The following is a 15,423-nucleotide window of genomic DNA, read 5'->3' as shown; positions in this document are numbered from 1 at the left end:
GTGCTGGGGTACTTCCGTCAAGTCGGTCGTGGTATGCTCCGACTGATTCATGACTGCGACCAGGCAAGTAGCACATGTCCTAGAGACAGCTCTGAATTACTGACAAGGTAAAGACTACCCTGGCTTGCACTTCGAGGGTCATGAGACTATTCACATGTGCTGTATGTACAATCAAGGGTGTTATGAAAAGGGTATATTGGATAGTACACTATGTACAAGAGCAGACTGAACTACCTACGGCTTGCACCAACCGAGTAGAGAATTGTATGCTTGATGGGTTGCTCCTGGAAAGGAGAGACAAGACAACGCAATCGTACAGACTAGGCGATAGAAACATCCCTCCGCATGCCAACACCGGGAAACGGTGGGGATGAGCGTTGTTGCTCGCGACGCGAGAGCTGAGATTCCCAAACAGCCACTTTTGTCAACAGGGGTTGCCTCCTCGCGCACCAAGGCTCTATTCTCTCATTACAGCTCGCGCGCCGCCAGCCGGAGCTTGTCGCGTTGCCTCTTCCGTACGTCCAACACGCCTCTCACCTTCCTAAGCTCGCCGTCGCCAAAGGCCTAGTTCTTGGGAGGGTAGCGCTGGAAAAAGTACCTATCCTGCGTCAGTACCTCTTTTTGGATGCAACATCATATCAATAGCTTACTGGCTGACATAGTAGTCACCGAGACCGAACAACCCAACGACACCAGCCCAGGCCGCAACGACCTTACCCGTCAGCTCGCCGCGGCTGTACTTCCTGTACGCGCCAAAACTCAGAGCTGCACCCAACACAGCGAGCCCGACGGCGTTGCTCAAGACCACAGGGTTATCAGCGTTCTTTCTCGCCTTGTCCTTGGCCTTGTCCTTCTTCGCAGCGGCACTGTCGCGGATCTCCTTGGCAGTATTCTTGATCTCCTCCTCGCGCTCCTTACGGGCAGCTTGTGTGTCAGTCTTGATAGACTGCGACTCGTAGTCGGAAGGGACGGAGGAGATGTGCGGGCTGTCGACGTCAACAAGCGAGTAGACAGAGTCCTCAGTGTGCTCAACCTGGGGCACGGCCGGGGCGCGACTGCAACTGAAGTCAGTATGGTACTTGCTCGTGATGACGAAATAGATGAACGTACGCCTGTGTATGTGTTAATGACTGCTGAGTAGTGACGGTTCTGTACTGACCTCCTCGGCGCTCTGCTTAGGGCCGCTGGCAGCAACGTCGGCGTAAGACATGGTCGTGTATGGGTGTTTGGAAAGCTAGAAAGTGTGCAAGGGAGCGAGATGAAGTTATTCGCGAGGAGCTGGCGTGTTGGGGGGAAAACGTGAAAGGTCGATCGTGTGACGCTGAAACTGGGCAGCTCCCTCACATGCTAGCGCGAAATGACGTATTTGCACTACTGGCGCAAACTGCGCGTCTGCCAGGAACGGGAGCTTGCACGGTTGATCGACCAGGAATTACATTATGCATGTATCCACAACGGGCGAGCACCACGCCCACCACGAAAGCAGAGCTTCGTAGGTGGAAACAGCATCTTGTGGAGGAAGTATTACATGTGACGCTGCAATGGTTTCGCTATCTCGCCATCAGAGGCGCAGCCAGACAAGCAACCCTCAAGGGTATAATAACGGTCTCCAAGCTATCCATGTGCGCCTGACCATCTTGGGCAGGGGTTTCCTCCTATGACAATCGTATGTTACAAGAATGAGCAAATGTGCGTGGATCTAGCTTCAATGCATATCTATATCCAGCCACAGCCGCTGAAAGACACCTGCGCTACCGAGTCGCAAATATTGAACAAGAAGAAAAGACAAGTGGTTATCGAGAGGAAGTCGCGCGTTGAGTAAAGCCCCCGCGACCGCGTGCCAATCTCCTAGGGCGCATCCAACAGAGGCAGTGCAGCCCAGCGGTGGACTGCAAGGCCATGATTCGAGAAGCTGATGACGGTTGACTCTTCCAGGAGGCACGTGGCTGATATGTGATCCCGTACTTGCACAGCTCGCAGACTTGAGCGCGACGATGTACTGCACAGAGAACGTGAGCTAAGGATTGGTGGAAAAAGTGCTCACTCTTCACCGAACACAGTCTTGTAATTCTCCAATAGCGCTTGCACAGCAACACGCTGCTGTTGAACGTCGCTGAGTTCGCGTTGGATGTCCATCGGGCGCATAATTGTAGGTGCAAAGACAACGGCAACGTTGAGTGGAGTCATCTAATGGCAAGTTAGCACTACTTGAAGACCAGAGAATGGGTGGATGCATACCAGGTTTTCGTCTTGATGCTGAATAACCCGTGACAAGTGGAATACGAGGAACTGTAGGGTGTCACGATGAGCTCGTGGGATCTCATTGATGGCAGTTGTAAGCGCTTTGGACTGTGCTTCAGGGTCTTCAAGTTCTACACATGGAGAGTTAGTGTGGCTCAGTTGAGACGTGGGTAGATACTTACGGCCAGCCTCCAGGAACTGATCATACACATCGAATGTAATCAGTGGCACAGGCAGCCTGCGGAAGTAGTTCTTCAGAGCTGATGTGACCGAGTGTATGTCGAGATCCGGATCGGAGATGTCGTAGTCCGCCTTCGACTCAAAACCGCTCCGTACTTGGTTGACCTGCGAGCTGCCTCCACTCTTGCGGTACACACCCTCAACGTCCATGCCTCGTAACTCCACTTCTTCGATGCAACGGCTGACAACTCCAGGTATCATTCGCTTCTCGAACTCGCAACGAGCAGACAGATCGGATCCAAAAAGCACGGTGCTAGCATCCGCAGCCAGATTGGTGCTGCTGTTGTTCATTTGCATCGGCTTGAACCGATCGTTCGGTTGCTTGCTCGGGCCTCCCTTTGCGTTGCCTCCGCCAAACCAGCCCTTCGGTGTCTGCTCATCTTTGCTCTTAATTGAGCTGGACATTGAGGCGATGTCCGGTTGTTGGTGCACCGATCCATACGGCGTTCCAATGACCTTGATGCTGTTGTACTCCTCTGGTTTCTGTTCTGATCCAAAAGCACCCTTGAAGCCCTTGGTCACGTTGGTGGTGAAAGCTTGGCCACCTTTCTTGAGTTTGGAAAACTTGGTCGCCTTTCCACTCTTGCGGATGTTCACAACCTGGGGCTGCGCAAGGGTTGCTTCGCTATCCCCCTCGTGTATGTGTGGGAATGAGGGTTCGTGCGGCAGACTATGAGCGTCAAGTGAAAGCTCTGACTTGCCGCCTTTGTGCTGAGTATTGTAAATCCCCAGCCCATTCGCCGCGACATCGAAGGGGGGCGCCCCCTTCTTGTTGTTCATTGTCTTTTGGATGTTTTCAACAAGCTCCCGGTTCATAGCAGAGAGTTTGGCGTTCTGCGCTGTGAGCGATTCGTACTCCTGGAAGCCCTTATCCTTCATTTGAATCAGGTTGGAGATTTCCTCTGTAAGCTCAGCCCTTTTAGAGATGAGGTCTTCGATCTGCCCACCCAACTGATCTTTTAGCTTGTGCAGGGAGTTGGCAAAGTCCTTGAGGATGTCTGACTTGAGTTGGTTGATATCCATGGACCCATTGCTTTCTTTGGCGTGTTTGAGATGCTCAGTCATAATCTCAAGTTCGCGAATGACCATCTCGCGTTGTGTATCAAGCACTGCCATTGTATTGCGCTTTTCGCGAAGCACGGTGTTTGCTTGTCTGATATCTGCTGCGCTGTGCATAGACTCTTGTAAGCCATTCTTCTCAGCTTCTAACTCTGCAATGCGTTGTTGGGCTCGGCGCAATTCATTGCGAAGACTGGCACTCTCCTCTTTGGAGTCTGGCGAAGCGATTGTAGGACTGCTGATGTCAACAGAGCCGTTTGTGGGCCACTTTTTATGACCTCTCGAGGTCACGGAGCCGCGCTCGCTGAGGCTGCGTCCATGTTTATGAACTGCGTTCGAGACGCGGCGGAAGACACCACTGTCCTTGTCTTCTTTGTCTTGACCACCGAGAAGACGTGCAAAATCTTCATCCATAGAAAAGTCGCCCTGTGCACTATAGCGGGGCAGGCCGCTGCCAGGTGCGTACGCATCTCGTGAACTCTCACTAGGAAGGCTGCTTATCGACTCGCTGGTTTTGTGAGTGCTGGGTGGCTGAGGTGGGGCGCGAGGCGAGGTGAATGTGTCTGCAGCTGGAGGCGCTGGTCTGCCAGCAGAACGGGCCGGAGGTACAGGGACGTCAGAAAAGGTTCTCGAGGATTCCACAGGGCTACTGATACCAAGACCTGCACTCAAATGGGCGTGTGCTCCGTGTGTCGATGAGGTTCGTTGAGGGTGCTCCACAGTCGGGGTTGTTGGCGAATGAGCAGGTCTGTCACCAAACTGGACAGAGCTTGTGGGTCTTAGAGAATCTCCACGGGCTGGGCGCTCAACGCGCTGGGTCGAGCTGAAAGAAGATCCAGACACTGTCTCGGGCGAGTCTTGTATTCCGACAGGAGGTGTGGACGTGAAGGTAGGCTCCATCATTGGCCTGCTCAGTCTTGAAGACATCTCAGCACCGGGAGAGCCTTGGCGTGGCGATGAATCACTACTCTCCGAGTCCCTGTTTCTGGCATCCGCCTTCTTGTTCTTTGGGACCTCTTGTAATTTGAAGGCATCCGTTGCCGAAGAGGGTGCTGGGGAGGCATGCTGGCTGCGGGATCGCTCGTTGGATGATGGAGACTCGCTGGAAACGTCCCTCTGCTTCCTGAGCGTGCTCACGATGTGGTCAGATGGCTGTCTTCCCTTTTCCTGGAACGCGATATGCGGACTTGCTGGTGCCGGTCGCTCAGCCGAACCCGACCTCGAGTTGTTCTCCTTCAGCTTGTCGCGAGGATCCGCCGTAGGTCTGTTGAAGTAGTCGTTGCGGCTACTCTTTCCTTCACCAGTTGTTGAGGCAGAACCCATTGATCGATCAGGGAACTGCCGACTCGCTCGGCTTAGGGGAGAGGGGCCGGGTGCAGGGTTGGGGTCGAGTGCGAATGGAAGGAGAATACCGTCGTCACCGGCGTCGGACTCGCTATGCTTGTGGTCTTTGTTGTATGTTGTCGCTGGGAGCAAGATATTGTCTACACGATAGCAATGATCAGCATGACGTGCGCAGGAGCAGTGTTGTGGATGGAGACAAGGACGCACCTCTGCGCGAAAGATCGGCTGCCGCCGGGGAAGCATCGCGCCTGAAGTTTGAAGAAGAGTCGCCCCTTCTAGGCTGAGGAGGTCTTGGAGAAGCCTCAGCGGTTGTGGGTTCGGAGAAGACTTCAGACGGCGTTTCCACGTCTGGAGTGAATGCGCCACGTTGTGATTGCTGGTCTTCGAACTGCGGCGGGAGCGCTGGGAGAGACTTGTCGACTTTGGGTGCTGCGGGTACGGGAGGTTTTTTGGATTTCTTTCGTCGTCGTGCCATCAGTGATTCGTGGCAGGCCATGCAGAAGATTCCCTGCGATGTGCGAGCATAGCGCAGGTTCTCGATCTTGCGCTTGCAGTTCCTGCATCGGAAACAGTTTGCGCAGAAGGCCTGGTCACCGGTCAAGATGGCCAGGTCCTCGATCTTGTTGCCGCAGTGGTTGCAGCTGTACGTGCAATCGTTGCAGATCAGGGATCCGTCGCCGAGAAGCAGCAGGTTGGCATCCGAGTCGAGGAGCGTACCACAGGTGTTGCAACGGAAGCAGTCGATGTGCCATCTGTTGCCCGCTGTGCAATGTTAGTGCGTGGTTCGCACCGCGTGGAGTGGGTGTGGTGGAAGGCACGAGGGCCCATGGAGGATGGGGGGGAGGCGTACCAAGTTCGAAGGCCTTGCCTTCCTCGAGAATCTGCGAGGTGCGTTAGCAGAGGGTGGCAGGAATGGATGCGCGTGCAAATACCTCTCCGCAACCCTTGCACGGATAGACTACATCGTCCTGATCGCCGTCCTGGTCAAGCAGCGACTCCGGGTAGCCGCCAGGAGAGTCCATGGGGGGCGGTCGCGGAGGGTGGGAGCGCAGCTGGGCAGAGGAGAGGCGGTGGCACGAGCGAACAGGCGGGACGTCGTGGTCGTGGCCGTGGTGGTCGTGGCCGTGGTGATCGTGGCTGTGGCTGTGGCCGTGGTCGTGGCCGTGGTCGTGGCCGTGGGTGTGGGCGTGGGCGCAGTCGTTTGGCGGTGAATTCGCTGTCGCTGGGTCGAGCAGCGAACGGGCTCAGCTGCGTGCGCGGCGGCGAGCAGGCAGAAGTGGGAGTGACAGACGGAGGAGAGGCGCTACCAGCAGATGAGCATGGCGTCAGCAGCAATTCACACGCAACAGCAGCAACAACGGTGGCAGCGAGAGCCAGCGGGGGACGTGAGGTCTCTGCGGCAGCTGAGGTCGTCGCTAGTTGCTGTCGCTATGTCGTGGGTTGAGGAGAGCGCCCGCTCTGACCACGAGCTAATAGACCCTGGGATCTCACAGTCGCACTGCTAATCGCGGATGCACAGACTTGGCGCTTTCGTGGGCCAGCCTTGGACGCGGCTCAAGTGTGGACGGCAGCTCAGAGCTGAAGGCTCCAACAGGCTTCAACACGAACAGGCCCAGGCTTCGGCTTCGGCTTCGGCTTGGGCTTGGGCTTGGGCTTGGGCTTGCGTGGCAGTAGAGAGAGGTTCTGGCAGACAAGAGCGTTGGCACACTGCTCGCGCCTCTCACCACCACTGCGCAACATCAGCCGCAGGACCAGCACGCCTTCCGCGTCAAGCCTTTTCCCGGGCAGTGTTTCAGGTTGCTTGGCTTGTGAATCCTTAGTCGATCCCCACATCGTTAGTCGTTAGCCGCATCCGTTCAAGCCTGACCTTGATCCTCAAGCATCGTGGCCTTGGGTGACTCGCGGTGACGCCCATCATGCTTTGCAGTCGTGTGCGATTCGTGGCATTCCAGGGTTGGTCGACTTCCCTTTGCCATGCTCTGGAACACCCGACAAGACAAAGCCAGATCGGTAAACCCCAGGTCTTTACAACCTCAGCCACCAACACGATGCAGTATGCAGGTACACGCCCACCTTGCTGACCACATGCCCATCATCACCGTCAGATACATCAATGCATCGACCTGACAGCAGCACGGCCCGCGCGCAATCAAGGCATGTTTCAGACCCTGTTACGACGCTGCCTTTAGTGTCCGCCGTCCGTTTGACATGGAACGTTCATCCAGAGACAACAGAGGCTATGTTGTAAGCTTCGCAGCCGCTGCCATTAGCTACCATTCGTATTCTTGCAGGAAGCTTGGTGCTTTTTGCACCCGTCAGAATGCCCAAATAGACACCCAAAGCTCAGCTGATTGTGTTCCAACATTGTGCTCCCATCTGGGACATGTTCGTTTCAGCTCCAAGCTTGGTCATCACCTCATCAAACCACAGCCTTCAGATGAGCGGGAACGGTCAAGGACCACGGACGTGTGTCATCGTACCGAACACCGCCTGCAAGGATCCATGCCGTCGGGGCTTGCTACGCGCGGAGAAGCTACCCCCACCACACATCAGTACGGACCATGGGAGCATCGAGCGCACAGTACGACCGCAACCGTCGACACTCATTTTCCAACACACACACAATCCTGCCTGGGGTATACAAAGCATGGTGCCACGGCACTTTGCACGAGTGCTGACCTTCCCCAAGCCGTCACCGACACACGTACAAAACAATTTAATGAAGCTGAGGTGTCTACCGGCCTGTTGCTTCCGCCTAGGCACAAGCACACGTGCCCAAGCAGACATGAGGGCCATGAATAGGTTTCAGCAATGACTTGTGATGTCCGTTATCCATTGTGCGATCAAACCAAGGCCGTTGCAACAGCTGGGTGGGAACCAATCTACGTGCACAAAGCAGATTATGCAGCCGTTTAGTATGCAGCCTTGAGCTGTGCTTCTATCAGCTCCGATGCGTGATCGTGCCAGTCTGGTCGAGACCACTCACTGGCTATCATCATCTCTTGATAAGATGCTCTTAACGATGTCGTTCCACGAGCAAGCAACGTCTCAAGCTGCCACAAAGGCAACCCTTGGGGCACATCAACCCCTCGTTCCCCACCTGCGTCCTACTGGGTCTTTTCGTACTGTTGCTGTATAAAGTACGTTGCTTCTACCAGTCATGCCAACCACGAGTGTGATTACACATCCTTCGTGACCCGCCTTTTCCCCTCTGCTCTTTCTTGAACCTAAACTGAACACAACTCAACACCGCTTCACGATTGCTGATACGAACGGAAGCTGTGAAGTAGATGGTGAGGCGGGTGGACGGCCGTTTCCAATGCACTACTGAACGATGACTCTTCCGGCCTTCTGTATTGGACGGAACAAGGGCCCCAAGCTGTGCAGCTAGCATGCCCATTCCGCGTCTCCCTACATCAGCGTGCAGCCAGTCCTCGAATGGGACGCTGCCTGAGACGGAACATGGTGGGGCCATCCAGATCAAACCGCGCAACTGCAGATACCTACCCCGCTTGCACGGTTGAGCATGGTGAATCATCGACGTGGGGCAAGAACTACTATTTAATCGGCTCGTTACTCACTCCGCTTTGGCCTCTCGTTGATTCTCAAGTCTCTCTCATCCATCTAGACTATTCGTACTTGTCCACTTCATCCACAGAGTGTAGGAGAACCGCTGACTGTGATACAGAGACCCAACACAAGTATGGCAGCCGCCATGCAACATGCGGTCCGTCAGCCGGCGTTATCCTCCCTACATCAAGGTACTTTCATTGCAAAGTATACTGAACGATAAGTATACTGCATGAACCGGTGTTCGTTCCCAGGTGCCTTCTGCTGCTTTCGTCACACCCTACGAGGATGACGAGATGGAAAAGCAGAGGCCCTGGACTCGTTCTGAGATTATACGGTTTCAACTTGATCTGGATAATACCAGCGAAAGGACTCATGCTTGCCCCTCCTTGTGATCAGACTTAACCTGTCGCAGGTTTCGATTCGTTCTAAATCGCTTACGATATGTCTCCTCCCGCCGCCATCTTCGATTCCCCTGCCCCGGCCGTTCTTGGCAATGGTACAGACCTTAAGAAAGGCCTTGCTGTCAAGGCTGCCGCTGTGGGCCATGATGGTCAGGCCAAGACTCTGGCCGAATTCGAGAGCAACTGGGACAACTTCACCTTTGCTCCCATCCGTGAGAGCCAGGTATCCAGGGCCATGAGTATGCTTGCATCTCTTGTTCGCAAAGTTAAAATCGAGACAACGACTGATAGGTTGCAGCCCGCCGCTACTTCAAGGACCTCGACACGTACGCCGAGTCTGACATTGTCATTGTCGGCGCGGGATCGTGTGGTCTGTCCACAGCCTTCGTGCTCGCGTCCAAGCGTCCCGACCTTAAAATCGCCATCATCGAGGCCGGTGTCGCCCCTGGTGGAGGTGCTTGGCTCGGCGGTCAGCTCTTCAGCGCCATGATTATGCGCAAGCCTGCTCACCTGTTCCTCAACGAGCTTGGTGTGCCGTACGAGGATGATGGCGACTGGGTCACCGTCAAGCACGCGGCGCTGTTCACATCGACTCTTTTGAGCAAGGTGCTGCAGTTCCCCAACGTCAAGCTTTTCAACGCCACTACCGTTGAGGACTTGATCACCCGCCCTGCCCCCACGAGGGAAGATGCCAATGCAGTCCGCATTGCTGGTGTTGTCACCAATTGGACTCTGGTCTCTATGCACCACGACGGTATGCACCACAGCAGCTTATGCCGCTTCACCGTACTGACGTGTTCTCAGACCAGTCCTGCATGGACCCCAACACCATCAATGCGCCCCTGGTCGTCTCTACCACCGGTCACGACGGGCCATTCGGTGCCTTCAGCGTCAGGCGTCTTGTCAGTATGCAGCAGATCGAGAAGCTCGGTGGCATGCGTGGTCTTGACATGCGTACTGCCGAGGATGCCATTGTTAAGCGCACCCGTGAGATTGTGCCTGGCCTGATTGTGGGTGGCATGGAGCTCAGTGAGGTCGATGGAGCGAACCGCATGGGACCTACATTCGGCGCCATGGCACTCAGTGGTGTCAAGGCTGCCGAGGAGGCTCTCAATGTGTGGGACGAGAGGAGCGCTCAGAACGCCGAGTAAGCAAGAAAGGCGTGCTGCGTGTACCGCGATCTGAAATGAAACCCCGTCACTCGTTCAGTCTGAGGTCTAGATGTGTATGAGATGTGTGCATTTGCGTGAAACTGCTGTCTTGGACGACAGCTCCGGGCCTGCGCTCATCACATGGTTCTTTGTTGAGTCCGAATGCGGGAGTGGGGTTGCACAAGGCGTCCGGATCATGCATGTTATTCGTGCCGTGTTTCAGGCGACGTGTCTCAGACGCGCACGGGTTTGTTTTTTTTGGCTGTGTTGTTGATGTTGATGTTGATGTTGATGTTGATGTTGATGTTGATGTTGGTGTTGATGTTGATGTTGGTGTTGATGTTGATGTTGGTGTTGATGTTGATGTTGGTGTTGATGTTGATGTTGGTGTTGATGTTGAGGTTGGTGTTGATGTTGAGGTTGGTGTTGATGTTGATGATGATGATGATGATGCTGTTGATGATGATGATGATGATGATGCTGTTGATGATGATGTCATTGCTGTTATTGATGTTGTCGTTATTGCGCGGAGACGGGCAAACAGAGAAGCCTGCAACGCGTCCTCTCACCGCAGCTGCATAGTGCCCATTGTGAGGATCTGGAGGTAGCTACACGTGACGAAGACCTACGGCAGACGGCGAACCATGCTGGGGACGAGAGGGGCATGTTGCAGTGGGCACAGACGGTTGCGTAGGTGATGATGAGCCGCTAGGTAGGCGGTGGCGGCAGGGTGGGGTGGAGACGCGCAGGGGTGCGTTCGCTGGCGGCTGGCGGCTGGCGGCTAGCGGCTGACATTAGTGTTGCGGTGTTTGTTGTAAACACAGTCCAGTAGCCGGTCGACCTCAGAGAATGCCCCGCTGAGGCTGCCTTGCCTGCCACAGCTCCCACCACCACCACTACCACCACCACCGCGCCCCCGGCTCTGCCCACCGCCATGGAGGAGCAAACGGCCGCCCTGCTCGCGGCGCTGAAGAAGCAGGCCTCGACCAACGTCGACCAGCGCCTGAACCTGTTCGGCAGCCTCAAGTCCAGCATCAAGCACCAGCGCGTGCCCGAGAGCTGCCAGGCCGACATTCTCGAATGCATCCGGCTCGCCATGACGGCCCAGACGTCGGCCCAGCTCGTCACCGCGGGCTTCTCGACGCTCAGCCACCTGGTTAAGCGGCTGGTGCTGCAGAAGGAGACGCACGTCGTCACCGCGCACTCCTCGCAGCTATGTCCCGTGTTGCTGGACCGCCTAGGCGATGCGCGCGAAGCTCACCGCAGCGCCGCCTCGGTGCTGCTCGTCGAGCTCTACAGCTGGTGCCACGTCGACATCGACGCCGGCATCCACAGCGCCATGACCGGCACCAACCCGCGCGCAAAGGACGCGGCCATGACGTGGGTCGTCAAGATGAACAAGAACCACAGCCTGCCCTTCAAGAACTATGTCAACCCCCTGGTCGCCAACCTGGAAGACGCCGACCCCGAGGTGCGCAACGTTGCCAAGAATGCCATTGTCTCGCTGTTCCAGTGCGTCCCCCTCCGACCAACTGCCCACCGAGCGACCGCCCACCGACTGGGCGACAGCAACGCTCAAGTGCTGACAGTGCAACAGGTCCGTCCCGAACAGCGCCCTCGCGAATCTGAAGAAGCAGCTCGCTGTCTACAACGTGCGCAAAGCGACCGTCACCTTCATCACCGCCCAGCTCGACGACCCCGCCATGGACGACGAACACCATGAGCCCGTCCCGGCACCAGTGCGCGAGCCTCAGCGCGAGCGCGCCCTGCCAACCTCACGAGCGAAGGCGCTGCAGCCCGACACAGGCTTTGCAGACAGCTTACCCACCGAACAGGCCCCTCCCACCGAGGCCGTCCCCATGGACCCCATACAAGTCTACACCCAGCGCGAGCTCGAGGACATCTTCCGCGACATGGCGCCACCATTCGAGGGCCGGGAAAACGAGCAGAACTGGATAGGACGTGACAAGAACACAACCAAACTAAGACGCATTCTCATGGGCAACGCACCCACCGAATTCCACGCCGTTTTCATGGCAGGCATCAAATCACTGCTGGACGGCATTCTCAAAGTGGCCAACACGCTGCGAACGACAATGTCCACCAACGGCTGTCACTTGGTGCAGGAGCTTGCGAAGACGCTAGGCCCAGCTATCGATCCCTGGGTGGAGATTCTGCTCCAGAGCTTCATCAAGATGTGCGCCGCTACCAAAAACATCGCAGCACAGAATGGAAACGTGACTGTGGATGCGCTTCTCTCAAATGTATCGTACAACAACCGCATCCTGCAGCACGTTCAGTTTGCCTCACAGGACAAGAACGTCCAGCCCCGTACCTTCTCCGCCAACTGGGTAAAGACACTGATCCGGAAGCACAAGTCGCAAATTGAACATTCTGGAGGACTGGACAGCTTTGACAAGATATTGAAGAAGGGGTTGGCAGACGCCAACCCCAAGGTGCGCGAGGCCTACCGAAGCACATACTGGACGTTCGCTTTGGTGTGGCCTCAGAAAGCTGAAGCGTAAGTCTGCGCGTGCCTGAACATGGATGTGATCGCTGCTGACTGGGACGATAGCATGTACGAGACCCTCGAGAAGCGAGAGAAGACTGGTCTCGACAAGGACCCCAACAATCCCAACGCCTCGCTTGCATCATCGCGAACCGGTGCAGTGCCCTTGTTTTCAAAGTCTGTTGGACCGAGCGCTGCGAGGACGAGCTTGAAAGAGAAGATTGCAGAGCAGAGACGGGCAAAATTAGCAGCCTCTAAAGGTGCCGCTGATCGACCCAGCTCCGCTGCAGCGAGCTACTCTCCCCCAAGGTCAATCTCAACAAAGTCTCTAGGCGCAGGTGGAAGAATCATGTCCAATGCTTCAACAGCATCTAGCGGACCGGCTCGACCCCCCTCCGCCATGTCTGGAGAATCCACCAAATCGGCCTTGAAGAGTTCGACTGGAACTGGCTCCCTAATGGGTGGCACCGTACGTCGCCCGATTCGTCGACCCGAGCTGAACAGACCAAAGACGGCGGACCCATACTCTGTACGACAAAACAAGATCACTCCTTCGACAACCACAACTCCCGAGAAGACGCCAGCCGTCAAGTCTTTGAAGAAGTCTGTCGGTCCTACAACCTCAAGCGCAATTCGTCCACGGTCCCATCATCAAAACAGCCCTGCAGTCAGCCCGGTTCGGAGCAAGTCCAGGGTTGGCCAAGCTACGGCATCGACACATCGTAAAACCCCGAGTATAGGATCTCAAAGAGGGAGTCCGGCAGGCAGTCCGCACAAAGACGAAGATCTCACGGCGGTGAAGCCATTCATCCGATCGCAAAGCCATCACGACGGGACGATGCCCTTCCGGCAAAGGAACGGCATGGACAAGCGTGCTTCTGTTGACAGCAATGCACTTGACACGGACGAAGACAACTTCACAATGATCAACATCCCAAGCCTTGCGCACCCAATATCACAAAGGGTGCATAATACACCTCCCAAGCCGACAAGTTCTGGAGGTCGATTGCCCGCACCGGGCCAGCAAGCAGCGCTGATGAAGAGCCCCGATCTTTTGCCAGTACAGAGTCCGCGGATGAGGTCTCCTGACCGGTCTACACAAGAGGAGGTTGAGGTGTACGAAGACCCTTTCGTTGGTGACGAGCCATCAACTGCAGGTCAGGAGGTCGATACGCCAGTGCTAGGAGAGCTTCCGATCAACGAGAGGAGCAACGAGCGACAACCGAGCATAGACAGTAACGGAAACGATGTCATAATGGGCCAAGAGACCGAGGAATACCATCAAGGCCACCTTAAGACGACCAGCACCGGAAGCGTCATGCACACCGAAAACAACGATGCCAACAGTCCTGAGACACTTAAGAACAGACAATTGCTCGCCAGTGCCATCAAGAAGATTGAAGGACGTACAGTCGACGCTGGTATGTTCCGAAAGATCCAGGATGCGATAAAATCAAACCAGGAGATCTGGGGCCCAAATGACGAGGTCTTTGGCAGGCTACTCCTCGCATGCCTCGACTATTTCCAAACATCTTCTGAGGAGCTGAAGCTGCCCACAATGAAGGCCAGCTCTTGCAAGAGCCAGGCTCTTGCAACTATTCGTGCGATGCTATCTCTGTACCGTAAAGAAACAGCCAAGTACTTCGCCCGCGTCCTCTGTACCATATTGCAGGCCAAGGCACAGCATGAAAATACCTCGCACATCGCAGGCGATATGGAAGCGACTGCCAACGAGATCGTCCGCTATGGCCAAGTATCGGACTGTTTAAATGCGGTTCTTGCCCTCATCGAAGACATGCCTGCCTCAACGCCTACCAATTCTCCAAATTCCAAGTCCCTATCTCCGTCCGCACCCACTACTAGCAGTACTCGCACCATGACTATGTCGCTGCGCACTCTAGCAAGCCTCGTGGAAGTCACGAGCGCAAAGAATGTTGTACTCTCGCAAGAGCAGACTCATCGCTTGGGTAAACTCGCCGTCAGATGTATGGAGGATCAGGATGCAGACATTAGGAAGGCGAACATCGATTTTTGTGTCGCACTGCATGAACGGATTGTTGGACCGGGCGGCGAGCCTAAGGCATTTTGGGAGGCAGTTGCTGGCGCCAAAGAACAGCAACTCAACCTGCTCACCTACTATCTTGCCAAAAAGGAGAAAGCATAGGAAGCCGTTTTCCTATATCGGCTCGGAGGAGAGCTTTCAACGGTTGTAGAGGATCCAGTGGAGCAAGCTTACTTCCGGCAAGTATTACTGCAGACAAGGTTGGACTCTTGAAGAACACAGGCGTTATGAAAAAAGCGAGGAACTACCGGTAGTCACTTCATTATTTTCTTCCTTGTTTTGGTGGGAGTTCTGGTCCTTATTCTATTAGACATGTCTTGCTCAGAGCTCAGGATGTGCACGTAAGCCTTTAATTTAAATCTTCGTATACCTGCACACACCTTAAATGCATCCCTACAGCTCCAAGGAAAACCTCGGACTGCGATTTTATCCTTTATGCCGTCCAAGGAGGCCTTAGCCCATCACACGCCAGCCCAAATTCCTTCCTTGCCCCTCGCTCGCATCGGGGCCCGAAGCCTATGCTTTCGTACGTGCTTTTGAAGCAGCTGTGTGTCACGCTCTTAAACTGCGTAGATGACCCGGTGCAATTTGGGCCCGACCAAGATACCACCATGATATTCGAAGGCATGTCGCGTAGGTAGAAAGATTGGCCGGCGCCGACGAGGCAATACGGTGCTCGTGGAGAAGTTCCAATGGACGATGCGATGGAGCGCTCACCTTTGCAGGTTGGGGCGTCATAGCGGTCACTGGTCAGGATTCTAGTCAGCTGGGCAACGAAGAGGACGAAGGGCCAGCAGGAGAGCTGGGCGAAGATCATTACGTACAGGGTCCATGAATAGACTT

The 15,423-nt window shown here is 55.3% G+C and overlaps 5 protein-coding genes across 6 annotated transcripts, besides 8 other annotated features; 2 read left to right on the top strand and 3 right to left on the bottom strand.

Annotated features, from left to right (window-relative positions):
- Window positions 1–564: 564 nt before the first annotated feature.
- Window positions 565–1,210, bottom strand: EKO05_0000766 (uncharacterized protein; the record flags this gene model as incomplete). Of its 2 annotated transcripts, XM_059635493.1 has the most annotated exons (4): window positions 565–598; window positions 651–1,055; window positions 1,111–1,112; window positions 1,160–1,210. In XM_059635493.1, 4 exons carry the CDS (start codon window positions 1,208–1,210, stop codon window positions 565–567), a joined length of 492 nt encoding a protein of 163 aa, XP_059491476.1. The 2 variants fall into 2 exon arrangements, with proteins under 2 accessions (XP_059491476.1, XP_059491477.1); XM_059635494.1 differs by lacking the exon at window positions 1,111–1,112 and having other exon boundaries at window positions 651–1,056; window positions 1,159–1,210.
- An 830-nt stretch (window positions 1,211–2,040) lies between these two features.
- On the bottom strand, window positions 2,041–5,906 carry EKO05_0000765 (Rho-type gtpase-activating protein; the record flags this gene model as incomplete). Its single annotated transcript, XM_038936422.2, has 6 exons — window positions 2,041–2,187; window positions 2,239–2,372; window positions 2,424–5,024; window positions 5,092–5,646; window positions 5,735–5,765; window positions 5,817–5,906. The coding sequence occupies 6 exons, from the start codon at window positions 5,904–5,906 to the stop codon at window positions 2,041–2,043; spliced, it is 3,558 nt and encodes a 1,185-aa protein (XP_038803311.2).
- Window positions 5,907–5,978: 72 nt separating this feature from the next.
- Window positions 5,979–6,016: a tandem repeat.
- Window positions 6,017–6,063: a tandem repeat.
- Window positions 6,064–6,085: a tandem repeat.
- Window positions 6,086–6,499: 414 nt separating this feature from the next.
- Window positions 6,500–6,547: a tandem repeat.
- Window positions 6,548–8,898: 2,351 nt separating this feature from the next.
- Window positions 8,899–10,009, top strand: EKO05_0000764 (thiamine metabolism- protein; the record flags this gene model as incomplete). Its single annotated transcript, XM_038937085.1, has 3 exons — window positions 8,899–9,097; window positions 9,157–9,612; window positions 9,663–10,009. The coding sequence occupies 3 exons, from the start codon at window positions 8,899–8,901 to the stop codon at window positions 10,007–10,009; spliced, it is 1,002 nt and encodes a 333-aa protein (XP_038803310.1).
- Window positions 10,010–10,242: 233 nt separating this feature from the next.
- Window positions 10,243–10,675, bottom strand: EKO05_0000763 (uncharacterized protein; the record flags this gene model as incomplete). Its single annotated transcript, XM_038936466.1, has 2 exons — window positions 10,243–10,583; window positions 10,639–10,675. 2 exons carry the CDS (start codon window positions 10,673–10,675, stop codon window positions 10,243–10,245), a joined length of 378 nt encoding a protein of 125 aa, XP_038803309.1.
- Window positions 10,278–10,489: a tandem repeat.
- Window positions 10,491–10,525: a tandem repeat.
- A 93-nt stretch (window positions 10,676–10,768) lies between the features above and the next one.
- Window positions 10,769–10,800: a tandem repeat.
- A 93-nt stretch (window positions 10,801–10,893) lies between these two features.
- Window positions 10,894–10,919: a tandem repeat.
- Window positions 10,920–10,943: 24 nt separating this feature from the next.
- On the top strand, window positions 10,944–14,682 carry EKO05_0000762 (suppressor of tub2 mutation; the record flags this gene model as incomplete). Its single annotated transcript, XM_038936842.1, has 3 exons — window positions 10,944–11,521; window positions 11,607–12,530; window positions 12,585–14,682. The coding sequence occupies 3 exons, from the start codon at window positions 10,944–10,946 to the stop codon at window positions 14,680–14,682; spliced, it is 3,600 nt and encodes a 1,199-aa protein (XP_038803308.1).
- Window positions 14,683–15,423: the final 741 nt, after the last annotated feature.

This window comes from Ascochyta rabiei, chromosome 1, assembly GCF_004011695.2.
Source record: "Ascochyta rabiei chromosome 1, complete sequence".
Taxonomy (NCBI): domain Eukaryota; kingdom Fungi; phylum Ascomycota; class Dothideomycetes; order Pleosporales; family Didymellaceae; genus Ascochyta; species Ascochyta rabiei.
The sequence above is the reverse complement of the archived record's forward strand: the minus strand, read 5'-3'. Positions and strand labels throughout refer to the sequence as shown.